General features: G+C 49.9%; 1 protein-coding gene across 2 annotated transcripts in view; it reads right to left on the minus strand.

Annotated features, from left to right (window-relative positions):
- ccser1 (coiled-coil serine-rich protein 1) overlaps nt 1–20,000 on the minus strand; it is an 81,245-nt gene that overhangs the window by 3,837 nt on the left and 57,408 nt on the right. Inside the window, exon 10 of one of the 2 annotated variants that reach the window (XM_062542972.1) lies at nt 14,490–14,525. The exons of the other annotated variant lie outside the window; for it this stretch is intronic. Coding sequence (XP_062398956.1) covers nt 14,523–14,525 — 3 coding nt within the window. The 3' untranslated portion in view covers nt 14,490–14,522. The remainder of the gene's footprint in view (nt 1–14,489; nt 14,526–20,000) is intronic. 2 annotated transcript variants of the gene reach the window in all.

Here is a 20,000-nt window from a genome sequence, read left to right on the forward strand (position 1 = left end):
CTCCCCTCCCTCCCTCCCTTCCTCCCTCTCCCTCTCTCTCCTCCCCTCCCGCTCTCCCTCTTTCTGACAGGAACACTTCAGGACACCTACACAGGCTGGTGGAATGTGGCAGGCCTGTGGTTGTTGCGAGCAGAGGCGGGATGAGGACGAGCTAGCGGTGCCCACTCCGCTCTCCGCTGCAGTGCCTGCCTGCCTGCCTGCCTGCCTGCCTGGTTGCCTGATAGATGATGGCCAACACAATGGGTACTCCACTCCACTCTGGGTTATTTATCACCACAAATAACCTCCAACAGACACTACATGTGCGAGGGGGTTCTTTTTAGCGCCGCGGGTTTGTGGGTGGAGGCGGTAGCGGTAGCAGTAGCGGTGGCGGGGGTGGTGGAGGTAGAGAGGCGGAGGTAGAGAGGAGGGCACTTATCGGACACTCCTGAGCAAACATCACTCCCCGGGCAAAATGAAAGAATAAAATTTGTGTTTTGGAGGCACATACAGAACATACTTCTCTCCCAGGCCTCCCTGACTATGTATGGCTGTTTACTTTTTCCCGCAATCATGCATAAGTTATGGGTGTTGAACACCCGCACTTCAATGGGGGAGAAAAAACGCTCAGCTTTGTGCCGGAACAAACTCTGAAATGTGTATGATGAAATGCCGCTCTGAGAACGTTTCTCTTTCTACAGCATTTTGTGCGGGGAATATAAAAGGGCGGCAAAAGGATAGAGAGAAGAGAAGAGAAGAGAAGAGAAGAGAAGAGAGGAGCGCTGAAAGAGAGAGAGAGCCCTTCAATAAAGATTTTGAACGCAGGGTAATTCTTTTGCCTTTGCAGCTAGCTGAACAGAGTCGGTGACGGCGGGGTTGGCAGCGGCGGATCATTTAAGGGGCAGGGTGGGGAAAATGCGGTGAGAATTTCTAAGCAAACAACCTTGACACACAAAAAAGAATGGATTATTAGCTCAAGGACTGGGGGGTTGGGTGGGGGGGGGTGGGGGGAGCGCCACGGCATATCTGCCACCGCTTCCTCCACCGCTTTCCGCAATGTCAAACCGCCGATGTCTCAGTCAGTCAAGTCAAGTCACACAGCGGGGGAGGGACAACATGGTCCGCCACTCTGTGAAGTAAAAAAAAAACCGTCTGAGCCGCGACAGCGTTCCTCTCCGTTCCACTGGGCGAGACGGTTCTGTTCCAGCAGGTTCCGTTTGACAAGTGGATCACAGCGGTAAACAAAAAATTGCGCCCACTGCGCTGGAAATTGTTTTCTGATAAAAAGCAAGCTAGATGACCAGCCATACAAAGAGGGGGCGCAGTAAAGGGCGGAAAAACTAGATGAATAGGCAGACTCTTTATCACAGGCTGCCTGTAAAGACTACAAATGGGGCCTTATGCAAATAATCGTCAGTCTGGCATTCCCCTTAAAACTGGCATGCCATGCAACACTGGAGCATAGCAGATCAAGAGGAGGGCTGAGAGAGGGAAGAAAGAGAGAGAGAGAGAGAGAGAGAGAGAGAGAGAGAGAGAGAGAGAGAGATTAGGCAAGTATCAGGAAAGAAGGAGTGACTGTCTACCTGTATAGACTAGATCTAAAGGCGAGATGGAGAGACTTTAAGATAAGAAAGAGAGGGAGAGGGAGATGGAACGGAAAGCTTTATATGGTGACAGACAAGACAGAGATAAATGTAAAGACCAAACAGGAGTGAGAGGATGAAAGAGTGAGAGAGCAAAACAGTGGCTGGCAGACAACCTTGGGAGGGAGAGAGCGAGCTAGAGAGAGAGACAGAAAGCGATAATGAGAGAGAAAAAGAGAGAGGAGAGAGAGAGAGAGCGTATTTCCTGAAGTCTCTTCATTAAGAGGAAAAAGAGAAAAGAAAAGAAGAAAAGACTATAGAGGAGAGGAGAAGAAAAGAAAGAAGAAGAGATGAGGCTTGTTGCCTGATGATGAGGCCTGATGGAGCAGAGATTTGATGTGCGGAACAGCCCCCCCCCCCCCCCCTTCACATCAAAGAACCCGCGCCTACTGCACCCCTCACACAGCTGTCAGCTTTGGGGGAAGATAAGATGCTTTACGGAGCCCGCTCTGTTCTCCCTGACAGCACAAGACCTGGATAAACAATAAGGAAAATATATATCAAGAGGCGTATAAAAAAGGGAGAGCCGCGGCGACCAAAAAAAAGGGGAGAGGAAAAGAGCAGCGCGGGGTGCTCATAAATTGAGTTTCTATCAGATAGTATCTGTAGATGTCTTGAGAGGCTCGCGATAGTCTTACAGCTGCTAGTGTGTCATTTGCACAAAAAACAGCAGCTGCTGCTGTGGGTGCTTTTGGTGAGTTGGGGATGGGGTTGGGGGGGTGGCAGGGGGGGTATCGGAGGCTTCGAACCGTGCCCGTAGTACAAACGCTGCCGCCGCGACGACGGCACGACAGTTCTTACCCAACATGGCTCTGACACGCTATAATGGAAAGGGATGTGAGACATGGCTGAGGGGCTGGATGGTGTGCAATCACCGTGACGGAAAAGCACACACAAACAGCCGCGCGGCGCCTAATCAAGAGCGCCCAGGCACATTGCCTCTTTCTATTCTTTTAAAACGCAGTCGATATCCATCCTGACAGACGAGAGAGAGGGCGAATCGACTTCTCTTCATAGTGTATGAATAGCCCCGAGGTGATTCCAGCATTGTGTCCCACCTTCCATCCCAACTAATCAAGCCTAGGCTAGGTATTGGGGGGGAAGGGGGGGGGGGGGTTGGGGGTTGGTGTAGGAGGGGCAAGGACAGTTGGATTAGGTTGTAGGGTTTAAAGTGACTCACAAGCCCCAGAACTCCTGACTCCCCACAGGGGCTGGCTGTTTGTGCACAGCTCCTCTGACATCCACCGTGACAGTCCTCAGAGAAGAGCTAAACCAGGCGCGCTGTCATCCCTTCATCCCGTTATCAGAGAGCCTTGCTGATCGCTTCTCTCCCCCCCACCCACCCCCCCCCCAAAAAAAGAAAATCGATGTGACGACCTCCTCCAGCAAGCAGGTCCCTGACGTTGCTGTCAGGTGTGACAAGAGCACGGGGGGACAAACCGCTCGCAGCATCAGACTGAGATATCGATGCTGAGCTTAAGCGGGGGCCTGGGATTTTGAAGTGTGTGTGTGTGTGTGTGTCTTGGGGGGGGGGGGGATGTGCTACATGAAAACCCTCTCAAGCCTTAAGGGGGGTCAACAGCTGGACGGAGCGTAGCAACCAGGAGCAGCGAGCTGGGTAAACCCAGACCGTAGGCACTACTCTCGGTCACTCATGCGGCTGAATTCCTGATGAGCTTCTTTTGTCGTGAATTTTCGGAATGAGGTGGTCTCAAAACCAATTTCTACAATTACTTTTTAATAAGCCCATTGCAAGTTTCAGTTTCGCTCCGCCAAATATAAGGCTAGACTCTTCTGCGGTCTTGATTTCATCAACTTTTTTTTTTCTTTTTGTCCGGTGAGAGGCCCTCTCAGAATGTTCAATTTCTCTCATATATAAATAACAGACTGAGACAGTACGGTAACATTTTCATTCGGAATCGATTCCCCCTGGTAAAACTGATGGCTGCGGGTACACAACAGCCGATTATCCGGCATCCACGACACACTCCATTTCCACCATAATCTGTCTGGCTTTGGGGGGAGAGAGAGACAGAGGACCGCGCGGCAATAGCCTTGGGTCTTTCATTAATAGTGCATGGATAGCTAAAGGGTTGCCCTCACTCTGCTCCACTGCTCACACCAAGGGCTACAGACCAGCAAGGGTTCCTGCCAGTGCAGCTCCTGTTTACATCCGGGGCCTCCCACTCACTGTCCAAACACGGGCCAGTATCACGAGTGGCAGAAAGGCATAATTAGCCACTGTGTACAACTAAGAGGGCAACAGAAGCATTGTGAGGTACGACTGAGTTTAGACTTTACTGTCGTTGTACCAGCGTTTGCGATGTATGCTTTGTAAAAGACAATGCATTTTTTTGCGGTAGTGATTGCTAGTGAATAAAATAATGGTTGCCTCTGCTATACAACCATCCTGTAGCTCGGCTGGTTAAAAACCTCTCATTCTGTCAGAGGTAAACGGAGACATGTTGCTGCAATTCAATGAACCATTAGAAAACATTCAGCCTCCTTTGAGCAATTCTATGACAAAAGCTGAAGCTGTACTGAGCAATTCTCATTGCTCATTGTGCATTCACACTGGCAGTTTCATCAGTGCAACGCTTTCCAGAGGAGGAGAGGGAGAAACACAGAGAGAAAGTGAGTGTGAGAAGAGAGAGGGAAAGAATGAGTGAGACTGAGAGAGAGAGAGAGAGAGAGAGAGGGAGAGAGAGAGAGAGGGAGAGAGACAGAGGAATGGAGAAGGGGGAGGGAAAAAAACGACCAGGGAAAAAGAGAGCATGAAACTGCCACGTCCTTCACGGCTGTGAGAGCGGAGCTGTCACATGTCACTCCCGGCCGACCATCCAACTCCGGCTCGCGAGACAAGCGAACGACGCCTGCCCCTCCTGCCGGCCGTCTCATGTCAGCTTTGCCTTGGGGCTTAGCCGCACGGGGCCCCCGCTGCCCGTCTCGTGTCAATTCCGTTGAGCATGGAGAGAGAGGAGGAGAGGTGGGGGGGGGGGGGGGGGGGGGGGGTGGGCGGTGAAGGAGAAGGGAGGGGAAACGGTAGCCCTCATTAATTACCTCTATTGTGTTCTGTGACAGCCTGCAGAGGGAGCGCGGCTGCAGGACGCATGGAGGGGGGGGGGGGGGGGGAGTGGACAGCGCAACCCGAGTCTGGGTGCTGCCACCACGGCCGTCACTGCAGCAGCAGCAGCAGCAGCAGCTCTGATGGGCAGTTGGGGGCTCGTCCAGGACCGTGCTACGTGTGAGCTGACTGCAGGTTGCCATACATCACTGGCTCACTTTTTCAAAGAAACCCGTGCTCTCATTTTATGCTGCTAAGTTAAAAAAATTTAATAAAAAAATGCTGCCGCAAAAGCCAGGGATAAACTAATGATAAAAATAGTGCTACCTAAATGACAAACGACAATGGCTTGAGCTGCTAACAGCCTACCTTATTTGGGGGCAGGACAGGGCAGCTAATGATGTCCACATGCCTGACATATTTCAAATGAGTTAGATTTGTACCAGTGCAGAAGTAATGAGCCATCTGTGTTATGACTACAGAGTGTTTCATTTCATATGGCACAGACATTTAAAAAAAAAAAAAAAAAAACATAAATAAAGATTTGAATAAATTCCGTGTGCTGTAGAGCTTCGCAACTTAATTCGATGCCAGATCCAAATGCAACCGTGAGTCATCGATTTTTCGAGCCTGATCATATTTGGGCATGCATTACAGAGTGTAGTGGTCTAGCCCTCAGGACACCAAGGCAGTTACGGCACTTAGGTCACCCAGGCTAATGTCGGCTGGCACTATCTTTCATGAGAGAATTTAAGGTCACCTTTCCTTGATACTGGCAACATGCAAACTGCATACAATTAGAGGGTACATTTCCTCCAGCGGTACTGATAAAAAAAAAAAAAAAAGCTGTGTGGGTGGGCTGTCATATCTGCAGGACCACATAAGGCGTGGGTAAAAAGAAAGAAAGAAAAAAACAGGCAATTTATGCTTATCAGATTTTATGTTACCACTGAATATTCATTTTCCATATTTGTCTGCACAATATTCTTACTATCTGCCTCAAGGCCATTTAGAGTGCGCACATTCCAAAAGAAAGTGTTGTTAGTATTCATGTATTCTTTTCTTTCATTAATGTTGCAGTAAATTGTGTTAGATCAAATTCAGAGGCTAGATCCCTGCATCCACAAAATAAAATATTAAAATATACACAGGAGGCAGTGGCGGAAAATGGCAAATGCCACCCTGGCGGCGCTCTGCCCAGTACGAAGGTGGAAAAGAGGGTGGGGGGGTGGGGGGGTGGGTGGCAGGAAGAAGAGCCTCGGCCCAAGGACACAAGTTTCATATTCGTCAAGGAGAAGGCTCTTTAGCGATTTTGTTGTAATTGGGGAGTGGGTGGATAGTTCACCTCCCACCTAAGTGTTGTCTTCTCTGGACTTCTCCAGCAGCTCTTTATTCATTTGCGTGTCAGCCTGGGCAGGACTACTGTATTCTCTGTCTCCTCGTGTTACACAACTCACAAGCTGCTCCCGCAGGAGAAAAGTATTAGGGGAAGGGGGTAGAAAAAAAAAAAAGTACAGAGGAAGGAGTGTAAAAAAAGTAAAAGATAACAGACGAGGGATATTAAGAGGGGAGTAGTGAGTGGTGAAGAAATTGGGAAAGGAGAAACGAAAATGTTGTGAATATCATGGAATACAAGAAGAGAGTAGGAGGAGGAGGAGGAGGAGGAGGAGGAGGAGAGCAGAGGGATGAGATGGAGATGTAGGAGAAGAGAGAGAGAGACCAGTGAGAGGAGAGGGGAGATGACAGACGTGAGAGGAGAGGACAGGCCAGGGGAGAGCAGAGCACAGGAAGGGTAGAGGAAGTTGGGCTCTTGCACGGCACCTGCCCTACTTTGCTTTGACTAATGAACCTGAGGTGTCCTGAATCTGTCCAGCGGCGGAGAAACCGGTCCCTGAACTAGTCTGCTCCGTGCGGCAGGACGGGCGGGGGGTGGGCGGGGGGGGAGGGACTTGGGCATGGAAGGGAGCTGGAGGTTGATGGATACCCCTCTACATGGGGCATTGTGCCAGCCTATTCTGCCTGTTTTCATGAAGGGCCCTTTGGGTGCACCTGCTACACTCGACATGAAAGACAGCTGCATGTATGAACACACGTACAGCACACACATACAGAACACACACACTGTACAGCACGCACAGTTGTGCAGTCATCCTTACAAACAGAGGCACACAAATATGTGTACATACTGTATGCAATACCGAAATACTGTCATGCCTAGATATGTAGGATCAGACACACAAAGCACAAGTTTAGGGTGAAGGTTAAGGTCGCATGTCTCTTTTCCTGTCTTTCTCTCACACACACTCTCTCTTTCTCTCACACACACACACACACACACACATGGCCACTGCATCAATTAGCACAGAGGCAGCCTCTGACCCCCTGGAGGCCTGTTGAGGACGAGAAGGCTGAGAGAGGCTCACGTGAACTGGCAGCCTTCGAGTCCTTACGCAATCCAAGCCGCTCGCCGATGCAGGCTCCTCGTGCATATGCACACACAAACACACACACGTTCACACACACACATTCACACACACGGCTTGCCCAGGCCAAGCGCTATAATTGTACACCTAACAGAAACACCCTGCCATGCAAAATGCCCACATTTGGAGCGCTGACTGGGCAAGTGCGCCCATATCGGTTAGCTGGCACCAGTCCGCTAGCCTCTATTTAAGGCCGTCTGTCCTCTGCGTAATTTACTTACAGGAAGCAGAAGGAGAGAGTCACACTAATTCCACTTCCTTTTGATTTTATTTGCCTTCTGTAATTCCAACGCTGTTTTGCAGTTCGTTTTCTCCCTGCGCAGACACTTCTTTTAATGAGCACTATGAGTAACTAAATTGAGGTTAAACAAGCTTTATAGTGTTTGTGTTTACTTGTTTTGTGTCCGGAGGTAGACAATATCGAATCCGCCGTACGTGTGATCAACTCCGGTGAGAGACAGACAGCGGCAAATTACGTGGAGAAATATTCGGCGTATAATGAAAGCCATGTGCCGGAACCTTAACCCATCTTCAGCAATAAAAAAGCAATTTGCGGCGTTGCCGTGTGTGCAATCTTGTAAAGGGAGCTTTTCCCATGCAACGGTACGGCACATATTTAATCTGTTCTTACAGCCTCTCCTCTCCAGAGATGATCGCCTATGAGCGAAAACAAATGCCACCAATGATACTCGTGAGCTCGGGATTCTCATATCTTCCACTTCCTCAACCTTTTTTCATCGTCGGTCCCCGAGTCCTTCATTGCCTGGCAGCTAATCAGATAGCCGGTTGCTAATTTGCCACACTCTGCCCTACTCCGATGCACAGCGCCTTAATTGCTTTTTGCATCGCGCGACACGGGGCGTATCAAGTAGCGAGTAAATATCTTTGGCTTGGGACGTTTTATGTCTGTAAGCAAAAGCATGAAAAGAAACATCAGGAAACATCAGGCTAAACAACATCTCTCTCCAGGCTGCTGGCTGCTGGAGTATCCAAAGCACAACATTTTGTCCAAGAGAATAAATTCTCGAAAAAGCAAGCAGTTGCCCGCCTCTTCAGAGTGGGTATGTTTGAGAAAACCAGACCATCTCTCTCTCTGTCTCTGTGTGTGTGTGTGTGTGTGTGCTCCACTTTCCTCTTTGGCTTATGGCGCCCTGATTTCGACCGGGCACTTCATATCCACAGAGCCTCCCAAAGTTTCTGTCTTGATCTAGAGTTTCCTGCCCCCTCTGATCTGAATCCTGTCTGTCTGTCTGTCGGTCCCTCTGTGATCACAAGAGACCCCAGATCCAAGCACCTGTATCCTTGAGTGATTTACGCCGCAGGGCCCTGGGGTGACTCTGGCCTGTTTGCCGACGGACTCGGATATGATCCACTCTGGCAGCCGCGGCTCTTTACAAGCTCAGAAAGGCTATCCCCTGTATACACACACACACACACACACACACACACACACACACACACACACACACACACACACACACACACACACACACACACACACACACACACACACACACACACACACACACACACACACACACACAGGTCTCGGGACAAAACAGCCTACGTCCAAAAGCTCCGGAGATGATGAGCCAGTCACATGTGCCCCCTCACATGGCTCTGCTCTGCTCTGCTCTGCTCTGCTCTGCTCTGCTCTGCTCTGCGAGGCGAGGCCGGGCCGAACGAGCAGCTGCAGCTCCGCAGCCCCTCCGCAGCTTCCCTTCCCTGCCCTACTCACGCTACTTACTGCCTGTCGTCCAGAGGATAATGGAAGGGCTAATTAATTTCTAAATCCAGCCTATTCTCACAAATGAACAACCTCCGAAATCTCCCTTTTGAAGAATGCACAGATTGCACTAGTTTTTCAATTAAAAAGACGCTTGGAAAAAAAAAAAGAAAAAAAAAAGTCCCATCATCGACGTATTATAGTGCGTAAATTATCATGGTAAGTGCAGCGTATCAACTTTGTTCCATGTGCAATGGTTTCTGTCTGTCTGAGCTAATGAGTTCTCATTTTGTGTGTGTGTGTGTGTGTGTGGGGGGGTGGGGGGGGGGGGGGTAAAAATAACTGTGGTTAATAGAGTGATGTGGAAGAAAAAAAACTCTAGGTCCATTTGGTGAGTCCTTTTTAATGTGCTTTCCCCCCTTAATTAAGAGCAAAACAATATGCCATTGCATTCGCTCGGGAGCTCTGACCTTTCAAGAGACTTTTTGAAAAGGTATCTGTGCGAGAGCGCTAACCTACGTCAGCAGTCAGAGAGAGACAGCGAGTTGCGTTGCTTTATTCTCTGGCCTTAACTGTCGCAAAATTATTTATTGCCTACAATACAAGCTAATGAATAGTTAATGCTCTGGGGTTTATTTGCACAGTGAAACCTCCTCACGTTTCCCGAGTTCACCTTTAGGAAACCACATAGGGAGAGAAAGAGAGAGAGAGAGAGAGAAAGAGAGAAAGAGAGAGAGAAAAAGAGAGAGTCCATTTGTGTGCTACAGAGAGGGGAGGGTATTTAGGGAGAAAAAGGAGTCAGGCAGAGCGAGAATAATACACTGTTTAGACAGACAGAGATATGAGGTGTTTTTATTGAGAGCTGAAACCTCTCCACTAGAGGGAGCTCTTTCTATAGTTCCCTTTGACAACAACCACTGCACCAGTCCAGGCAGGCAGGCAGATCGCTCTCCCTCTCCTGCCCCTCTTGCCCACTTTAGCACACGCGATCCAGGCCATCTGAAAGTGCTGCGAGACCAGCGGCTCCCCGCTAAACATTATCATGAAAACCATTTCATACCTGAATGGGTTCATGTGAAAATAGCGAGCGTGATGAAGTGCAGTAGATGTGTGTGAGAGAGAGGGACCGCAGAACCCTCACATGACCTCCCAGGAGACTGCTTCAAGGTGAAGGCCATTGATCCCATGTCCTCTGTTTGATGCAGCCTGGGCCACTGAGAGAGTGTGTGTGCGTGTGTGTGTGTGTGTGTGTGTTTGTGTGTGTGTGTGTATTCTGATGCAGCCTGGGCCACTGAGTGTATGTGTGTGTGTGTGTACTGTCCCTCTCTCACCCACCCTAGTACACTACACATTTATATACAGTATATTTATCCGTGTATAGCTATATATAGAATCTGCTTTCAAAGGCCAGTTTAATCTGTGTTTCATAACACAGCGTTTATATCCATTTCGATCTGTAACCAAGGGGATCTAGCGTGTGGATAAAGGTTAGCGCGTGCGCTTGTCCAGATGAAGGGGATTAACGCGGCCCCGGCGAGAGTGCAGGGCGACCCGCGTGACGGAGATGGAAGTCGGAGATTTCGACACCTTTTCGCAGTGGATGGCGAGTGGGGGCCCAGATGGGGCCTTAAACGGGACCCATATGGAGGCAGGTGTCCCAGCTCGCCTGGCTCTCCTCTGATAAAGCTCCAACTGCCACGCTTCCACAGAGCTGCTGCTGCTGCTGCCGCTGAGCAACTAGGCCAGATTCCGGGGGAAAAAGCGCGGCGCGGCGGTAATATATGTGCGCGGGGCGCAAAGCTCCGTCTTCATGCTGCGCTGCGTCTGCTCGCGGGGAACGGCGTGCGTGCGTGCGTCACACTGCAGAGGCCGCGCAGCAGCCATCGCTACCACAATCCTTCGTCCTCGTCCTCGTCCTCATCCTCATCCTCGCATGCCGAATGCTGGATCACCAGTTTTGTTCACCGGCGGTAACAAGGATGGGGGGGGTGGGGGGTGTCTTTCCCAGTCACCGCTTTTTTTTGTCTAAACGAGACGTTCTTTCCTCTTACAAATGTCGCAATTAAGCTCTCCTCCAGTCATCCATTGAAAGCTGTTGATTAAGAGTAATTGCTTAATGAGTCAGTATTCCACGGGAACACGCATTTAAAGTATCATTGAAGTTGAGATTTACAATTTCGCCTAATTAGCTCACCCACACGAGTGGCTAGCGTGGAGTCTGTGGGCTCTGTAACCGCGTCTCTCCGGCAGACAGTCGAAATGGGAACCCTGAAGCCCTGACCCAGCAACACCTAACCGCTTCACTTCACCGTCTGCACTACACTCACAATAAGTAGGGAGAGTGTGTGTGTGTGGGGTGGGGTACAGTATGATTTTTAACAATCGAATTCACAGCTTTTTACACTTTCTTTGGTTTCTTACATACATACACACACACACACACACTCTCCCATCGTGTCTTTTTCTAGGCCGGCTGTCTCCTTCTGCGGCTCATTTTATTGGACTGTGGTAGAGTGGGCAATCTTAACAACCCACATCAAATCAATTACTCGTAAGGGCGTCGTCTGAATGATTAATGCAGAGCGCTTTTCATTTCCTTCCCTCTGCAGAGAAGAAAAAGCACTTGCGCCCTGACTTGCTCTACACAACTACATATACATAGAGAGAGAGAAAAGAGAGAGAGAGAGAGAGAGAGAGAAGAGAGAGAGAGAGAGAGAGAGAGAGAGAGAGAGGGAGAGAGGGAGAAAGCAAAAGAAAGAGAGAGAGTGATGGAAGAAATTGAGATATGGAAATGAAGAGAGAGATAGAGATAGGTACTGTAGGAGGGCAGATACAGTATGTAGACAGACAGACGCGTCAGCAAGCAGGGATGGTGTCCTAATCAGATGAAGCCCCTTCACTCGCTCTGCTCAGCTCAAACAGGGCCGGCCTGGCCGTTACAACCCTTAACTAAGCACTCCAGGAATAGACAATGCCCTGCAGGCTGCTTAATAATCCATCACGTTATCTGTCAGTCACAAAGTTTTTAGTTCAGCAAACCAGACAGCAGACACCCCCTCACTACTCCGACAATCCCCCCCCCCCCCCCCCCACCAACACACACACACACACACACCTTCTGCTCCCGCCACCCTCTCCGCCCTCGGCCCCAACCACCAGTCGCTGTCCGACTCCACTCCACCTGTAGCCTTGACGACAGGGGAAGGAGGCATTCTGAAGGATAAGAGAGAGCCACTTGGCAGGCTATGGAGTGTCATCAGGGGGAGGGTTGTTTATGAGGAAATGAGATGTTGGGCAAAAAATTCCACACACACACACACACACTCATACACACTCATACTCAGAGGCCCTGGCTGCCAGTCAGATTGCGCACAAGTACTCAGACTGATAAGCTGATCCCAGAATGAAACTAAACTAAACAGGAGCCATTTCAAAGATGGGAAGAATTATTAGCGTTAGCGATAGCTCATTTGCTCTGGTAATGGGAAAATGTCCGTTTTTCAGACATTCTCGATATTAAGCGGGACGGGTAGATGAGTATCGCCGTAGAAATCAGCAGTGAGAGCAATACACACACTCCGAGTGAGAACACATGGACCATCTATCAAGTTAATGAGCCTGTTTCCCTGGAAACTGTCGAGAGACATATTTCCCTCAGCATCACTTTGGTATTTCCGAGTGGTTGTTTTGACTAATTTATGACTTTTCATTTTTTTCCCCCTCCTTTTCCACACGCATTTGTATACAGGTCAGAACTCCCTTGTCGACTGAATTCACAATTCTCTCTCGGGTCATTCTTTGAGCTTCTGTGCTGAACCAAGGGGGCTTACAGCAGCTGCACACCAAATCCACATGCTTCAGTACTCCCTTCTCCACAATGCGGCAGTGAGTCTCTGTTTGTCCTCCCCCCAGAATCTCTAAGCATTCTCGGGCCGTCAGAACGGACGGCGAGGTGCCACCTGACCTTGACGCTGACATTCATGGGAGAAAAGAGCCCATTTGAATCCTTTCTGCAGTCCTCGTGTGGCTGCCACCTCGCCCCACGTCGCCCCACTTCATCTCCTGCACTTTCACATCGTGTCACTAATGTTTACACCACCCATTGACAAGTCTTCCACCCACCCAATAAATAAATAAACAAACAAACAAAAAAATGCACAACCGAGAAAGGGTGGATGGGGGGGAGGGAGGTGGATGGGGGGAGGGGGGGGGGGGGGGTGCAGACAGCTTTTTTGTTTTTGATGTCTCGCATTCGGAGTTGACGCAAGAACTTACAGTGGATTTCACAGGGACAGAGCAGGCGGAGCTCAGGTGTCACCACGGCGACGTCGAGATACCTGCCCTTCAGCGTGACGTGCGCGGGTGTCGGTGTTACCCTCATTACACCATCATCGATTTACCCCCACTGTTGTTGTTTATTGTTGTTGTTGTTCTACCTTTACCTGTGCTGTGCTGTGCCAAGGGAGTGGATAGGGGTGGGGCAAAACAATGTGAATCAATAGATATAAAAAGGCAGAACCTTGGCAAAGGTGCTTTCTGTGAAATGGACCAGCGGGGGTCTTTTGGGTGAATTAATGAAACAGATGGCGACTTCATTAATGGCTTTAGGGGACCGCGGCGTCGGCAGGGCGAGAGCAAGACCTCACATGCGCCTCACGCCACCGCCGCCCTTCACCCGGCGCCGCAGGAGTGACGGAAAGATCCGGAAAAACTAGAGACGAGCACTCACAAGGGCTGACCCCAGCCAGAGGAGGCTAATGCACCATCCCCACGGCATTCAGCCTAAAAGCAGAGAGTATACAGATTGCAAACAAAATGGCGAAGCACACTCGAAAGGAAAGAAAAAGGGGAAACCACTATCAAGAAAAAGGTAAACATCTCAAGGGCTCGTTGGGTCCTGAGTGTGTTGCACTCAGTGTGTAGCCGGTATGTGTGAGAAGGACATCCTAAAAAGACACTAGAACTGAAAACTACTAGCACTACCCATATCACAGCACAATGGAAAGTGGGGACCGGCATCGAGAACTTCTGTCCACACCCATTCATAGGGAGCAACACATCCAATGTGGACAAATCCAGTGTTTGTCAAGATGTCCAAAACCGTAGTTACCAATATAACAACAACTATTTTCACTTGTAGATAAGGCAGATAATGAGGGCTCGATTGACCAGTGCAAAGAAATCATTAAAGACAAAAACAAAAAAACAAACACAGTCCAGGCTCCCCCTCCTGCTGATTAATGGGATCAGACTGTCACAACACATCAAGCTGTTAGCCAGCAATCACCACCACCGCTGATTGAGCAGATTGAATTCATTTTTTAATCAGGTAAAGGATTTGAAAAGCGGCAATCAACACGCTGCCACGTTTGAAACAGAGCAAATTAAATATACGCTGTTCGTGGCTGTTTGTTGGTGCAATTTTTTAAAAAGCGGACCCATGTTCCCTAATTAGCCGGGGGAATGGAGATTTGGTGCTTGGGGAGAGGGGTGGGGGGGGGGGGGGGAGGCGATTGGAGGGAAGCTTGTGGGGAAATGCAGCCAGCTTTGATTAGCATCTGACGGGCTGCTGAACACAGAGAGAGACCCCCTACCTGCACGCTGTCTCCTTCAGACGATGCTGGTGGTCACTGCGCCATAGGAGAGGAGGATGAAGAGAGGGGGGTAGATGAAAAAACAACAAAGGGATAGAGATGAACATGGTGGTCATGAAATGGATGATGGAGAAAACGAGCAAACAAACAAAGAACTGAGACAAAAGCCAAACAAAACACATGAGCACATGGGAGAATTAATGTGATGACTACGGGTTTGGGTGAATTAATGTGATGACAATGGGTTTGTGACGTGTGTGTGTGTGTGTATGTCTGTGTGTGTGTGTGTGTGTGTGTGTGTGAGAGAGAGAGCGAGAGATAGACAGAGAGAGTTGTAGTTTCTGCTCAGATTCTATGGGTCACTTCATTCAAATGGACACCTACGACATGCTGAATTAACGGATCATTAATTTCTCTCTGCACTGAACTGTGAATCCCCTGTAATCAATCATGCAGAGGACATTCCGTGTCCAAAATGCTTACTGGGAAAGAAACGCTTCGGACACCTTCTGACACTAAACTGTCACAGAGTAAACAGGCGAGAGTCACTGGACAAGTTTCTAGTGTTACACACAACACAGTCCTCTCAGAATAAAACAGCCAACATCCTGCAATGTACTGCATGTTGCTGTATGTGTGCATTGATTAGACATACAGTATAAATGTGTGTGTGTGTGTGTGTGTGTGTGTGTTGTGTGTGAGTGTGTGTAAATGAGACAAACGGTGCAAAGAGTGAGAACAAAAGTGCAAAGTGGGCCAGGTTTTTCAGGAGGACTGGGAGTCCGTCCGCGCGCCAGCCCGAGTCACGGTGTGAAAGGAGAACCACTAAGACAGGGCCACCGCAGGGAAAAGATCGAAATACCTCGGCCTGAGCAGAAACCATGCCAAGTCATGGAGGGAGAGCGCAGGGACTTGTGCACGAATGTGGCGAGAGAGAGCGAGCGAGCGAGCGAGTGAGCGAGTGAGTGTGCGACCGCTGATCGGCGCCAGGTTTTAATCTGAGCGCGCGGGGGAGGACGTGCTAGCGAGGAGCGCTACCGCCGCGCATGACTTTAGTCCTCCCATCAGATGGAATGTTCAAACAGCAATCCCATTAAGCCACCGCAAGAGTAAATATTTCATAGTGCCACCCTCCGTGGATACGGCAAAACCGGCGCTGAGCCCGCGAGGCGAACGTGACTCGTGAAAACGATCTGAAACCGCACGGAGGCATTAGCCCTTCCATTACATCGGGGCGTTCAATAACACAGTGGCAGAGAAAATATCCAACAGCAGCCCTCTTGACAAAAAAAACTCAAGAGCCCGGCTTAACGACCGGGAAGTGGTAGATTTTCAGTTACATTAGTTCTACATCGCCGCTGAGAATACCCACTGGCTAATTTTTGAGAGAACTTTTTGTTGTGGTGGTCCTGTAGAGAAATTGATGGAACCATTTTGCTGAGAACGCCACAGCCGCGCGTACGTCTGCACTGCGCTTAAGTTTCGGACAGAGTGTCTGCCCAACAAGTAAATGTCCGTGCGCTCCCTCATCATTGTCAGGAGGACCGCGGTATACCGACTCGCCTCTGCTGGACTCTCTGAGCTGCAAGCACTGCTACATTCTCGAGTCGTTTAATACGGAAACTTTAGGACGAGGCAAAACATTCATGATCCCCTAATGCAAATGCCATTGTAAACGAGGTCCTAAACGTAGCCCTATAGGCGCACACAATACGCTGTGCTGATAAAGCTGATGAAGCCGAATGCATGGACCAGAGGAGGGTGATAAATGTCACCGGTTTTACTGCGACCATCTTTCAGGAAATTTGGCACCCACTGTGTGTGCGTTGGGGGGATCCTCATTTACAAGTCCGGAACAGCTTGGTCCTCTAAAGTGGCTTTTTGCTAATGCTCAAGTTTGTGCACACCACACTTTGAGACAAAAGAGATAAAAGTGCTCGTAAATCACTATAGGGGTGAGGTGCGGGCTCTGGCATTTCTTACTGTACGGATGGAACGACCCTCCCACTTAAATCCAAACAATCTCCCTGTAAAATATGACTGCATCAAGTGTTCCTGATTAAAGTGTAAATATTACCCTTCAAAAAAAAAAAACGTCTGAAGAGATGACTTGCAACATGAAAAATGAAGTCCTCCTTTATCACTGGTCACAGAGGTGACAGGCTGGATGGATAGGTATGGCCTCTATGTTTTTTCCTGCAAGATGCAATATAGGCTCTCTTCACCCAGAGTGAAATATTATTCCTATGTGCTATGGCTGACACTTCCAGGCAGACGATCGCTTCACAAATTAGGGCATTATGTCGTTCTTTTGATCTCTCTTTATGTGTGTGTGTGTGTGTCTGTGTGTGTGTGTGTGTGTAGAGTGTGTGTGTAGAGTGTGTGTGTGTGTGAGTGAGTGTGTGTGTGTGTGTGTGTGTGTGTGTGTGTGTGTGTGTGTGTGTGCGTGTAAAAGTATGAGAGTGAGTGAGAGTGTGCCAAGTTCACAGCCACTCATGTATGCCTAAGTAATGAAATGCACAGACGAGCTGCTGATCTCAAAATAATAAAGAGTGCGACTTCCATTCGCCTATAGTTTCACTTGGCCCCTCAGTAGAGCAGTGCCGGAATGTGAGATGCGCAGCGCAGTTCACACACATGCCGCCTTTTCCATCCGCACAGCCTACTTGAGGCCACTTCACCCCTCCCTCCCCCTCCATGCTTTGAAGGGCAGCCAATTCACTGGTGGCACAGCGAGGCAGCGGGTCAAACGATACAATCAACAACAATTATCTAATCCCCATCAAAATACACTACAAAGATGTCGACAGACTGCAAGGCAGAGCTTTTTGTCATTCTCCTCACTCACTCACTCTCTTTCTCTCTCTCTCTCCCTCTCCCTCTCTCTCTGCCTCACACAAGATGTCCAACCCCCCTGCTGGTACGATGCCACAGCATAAGAACGTCTTGATCTCGGACGCATACGGGATGTCATTTCCATCTCTTACCATCTTCCCTTTCTTCCTCTCTTCCTTTCTTTGTTTCTTTTCTTTTTTTTCTCTCTCTCTCGCCTTGATAATTATTTATGAACTTCTTTATTGTGTCGCAGTGTTCCTGCCTCTCTGGCCATCTGTCCGCAGCAAGGTGCTGCCTGGCCATTCTGTTGCCGGGGGCCTAAAGGATCGCGGGGGCTTGCTGGACCAACTCTCCCTCCCTCCCTCCCTCTCTCTCTCTCCCCCTCTCTCTCTCTCTCTCTCTCTCTCTCACCTTCTGCTAGCGGCGGCGAAACACCCCGCGGGCTCCCTGCAGCCGGACGCGTCCGCCGGGACGTCGGCCTTCTGTCGCCGCTTTGGAAAACGCAGACGTTACCTTGACAAACTTATCATGGGCAAACTGGGCCCGGTTTCTGCAAAGGCAAGCTGCTCCGAGGAGGAGGAGGAGGAGGAGGAGGAGGAGGAGGACGACGAAGACGAGAATTGAGAGCAAGACAGAGAGACAGAGAGAGCCAGTGAGAGAGAGAGAGAGAGAGAGAGAGAGATGGGCAGACAAGGCATGGCAAGAGCCGGGGCGCTAAAAGGCTGGGGACTAAGAAGCCCACTGGTGTGTGGCAGCGCCAGGATAAAACATCCGGTGTTGATGGTGGCGATTCCCTCCCAGCAACGCGCCCTCGCGTCTATCTTTGGATGGCAGAGCCTTTTATCATGCGTACAAAGGGGCGAAGAAATGCCACCCTCCTGCGACTTAAAAGGCCCCCCTGACAACAAAAAACGACATGAGACATTTTCATGTTGTTAAGGCCCGTCTCTCGTAAGACCAGCATGGCTGTTTCCGAAAGACACTGATGACTAGTTTTCTGGTACCTTTCTTTTACAGCTCCCCTTATCCTCGCTTTGTGTCCAGAGCTCTCTCATAAAACCTTTCCTGTGCCGACTGCCACTCTCTCAGTGCCTGTCTCCCACTCTCCACTTCATTCCCATCTCCCATTTCCCATCTCCACTTCATTCCCATCTCCCATTTCCCATCTCCACTTCATTCCCATCTCCCATTTCGCATCTCCACTTCATTCCCATCAAAGATCCTTCATTACTGACAAGATAGAGCAACATAATGCATTGAAGCAACATCTCTATGGAAGCAAAATTTGACCAGTTCCTGTCAGCTTCAAGAGGCGTGTCGCAAAGACGTCATAGTTAGGATATAGATCTCTGTCAGATTGGCGAGCAGTTCAGTTCCAACATAACACCCTTTGCGAAAACAGAAACGCGGAAACGGTTGAACGTTTGCGCCTCTCGCTCCGCTTTAACCCTCTCTGTTTCCCGTCTCCCATCTCTCCTTACTCCCACAGACTGAGCGCTAGCTACAGTAGCTGCTCCACGCTGGAGAGGAGGGGGGCGCTCGGGGGCTGCCAGGCATCTGACTGCTGGGCGCTCACGCCGGGCGGAGGCACGGCACGGAGGCCGAGATGCTCGTAGCCTTCTGCTCCTCCGATCCGGTGGGACTCGGGGCTCGTTAGTGTGAATGGGGAACATGAGAGCAGCTCGAAGTCGGCTCGCGGAGGCTGCGGAGGGGCTGCGGAGGGCTGGCTGCTCAGGCTGTTGGCTGTTGGCTGCTGGCTGTGGGCTGTGGGCTGTGGGCCGGGGCCCCGGTCCAGATCGCTTATCTAAATCTAATCCTGTACATCGGCCGCCGCAGAGCAGCTCTTAATTACGGAGCGAGTGAGCGCATCGTACGCACGCCCCGCTCTCAGCAGCAACCCACTCACTCACTCACTCAAGTCTACTGACTCAAGCACACGTTCACGAAAACACACAAGACAAGCACACACACACACACACACTCTCTCTCACACACACACACACACACAAGCACCTGTCTGTATTGTACGGTATGAACACGTGCACACACACACACACACACAGACACACACAATCACACACCAGCACCTGTCTGTATTGTATGTATGAACACATACACACAGAGGGATGTACAGGTACATCTACAAAAAAAAACAAAACAGATGAAGTTAACCATCACTCCGTCTCTCGACACTATTGCTGTGTGCTTTCCATGGTCTGCCCTGCATTCACCCGCATCAAAACGAGCCTGACTCACCGGCGCGCTAATGACCCATAATGCATTCTGCTCGATCAACACATCATCCGGCCGGCAAACTGCGCAGCGCGTGACGCCTACACTAACAATGGGCAGCGCTGTGCGTTTGAGCGCGCAAGGTCACAGCGGCGCAGCCATCGCGTGTGACTACGCGCCCTCAGCTAGGACATGTGTCTGAAGCAGGGTGACTGTTGCTGTACAGAGAGAGAGAGAGAGAGCGAGAGAGAGAGACAGAGAGAGAGAGAGAAAGAGTGTGTGTGAGAGAGAGAGTAAGAGTGAGAGAAAGAGAGAGAGATAGAGAGAGAGAGAAAAAGAATGAGAGAAAGAGAGAGAGAGAGAGAGAGCGAGAGAAAGAGAGAGAGATCGAGAGAGAGAATAAAAAAAAACAGACAGAGAGAGAGAGAAAGGATCAAAGCCACA

This window comes from Sardina pilchardus, chromosome 8, assembly GCF_963854185.1.
Source record: "Sardina pilchardus chromosome 8, fSarPil1.1, whole genome shotgun sequence".
Taxonomy (NCBI): Eukaryota; Metazoa; Chordata; class Actinopteri; order Clupeiformes; family Clupeidae; genus Sardina; species Sardina pilchardus.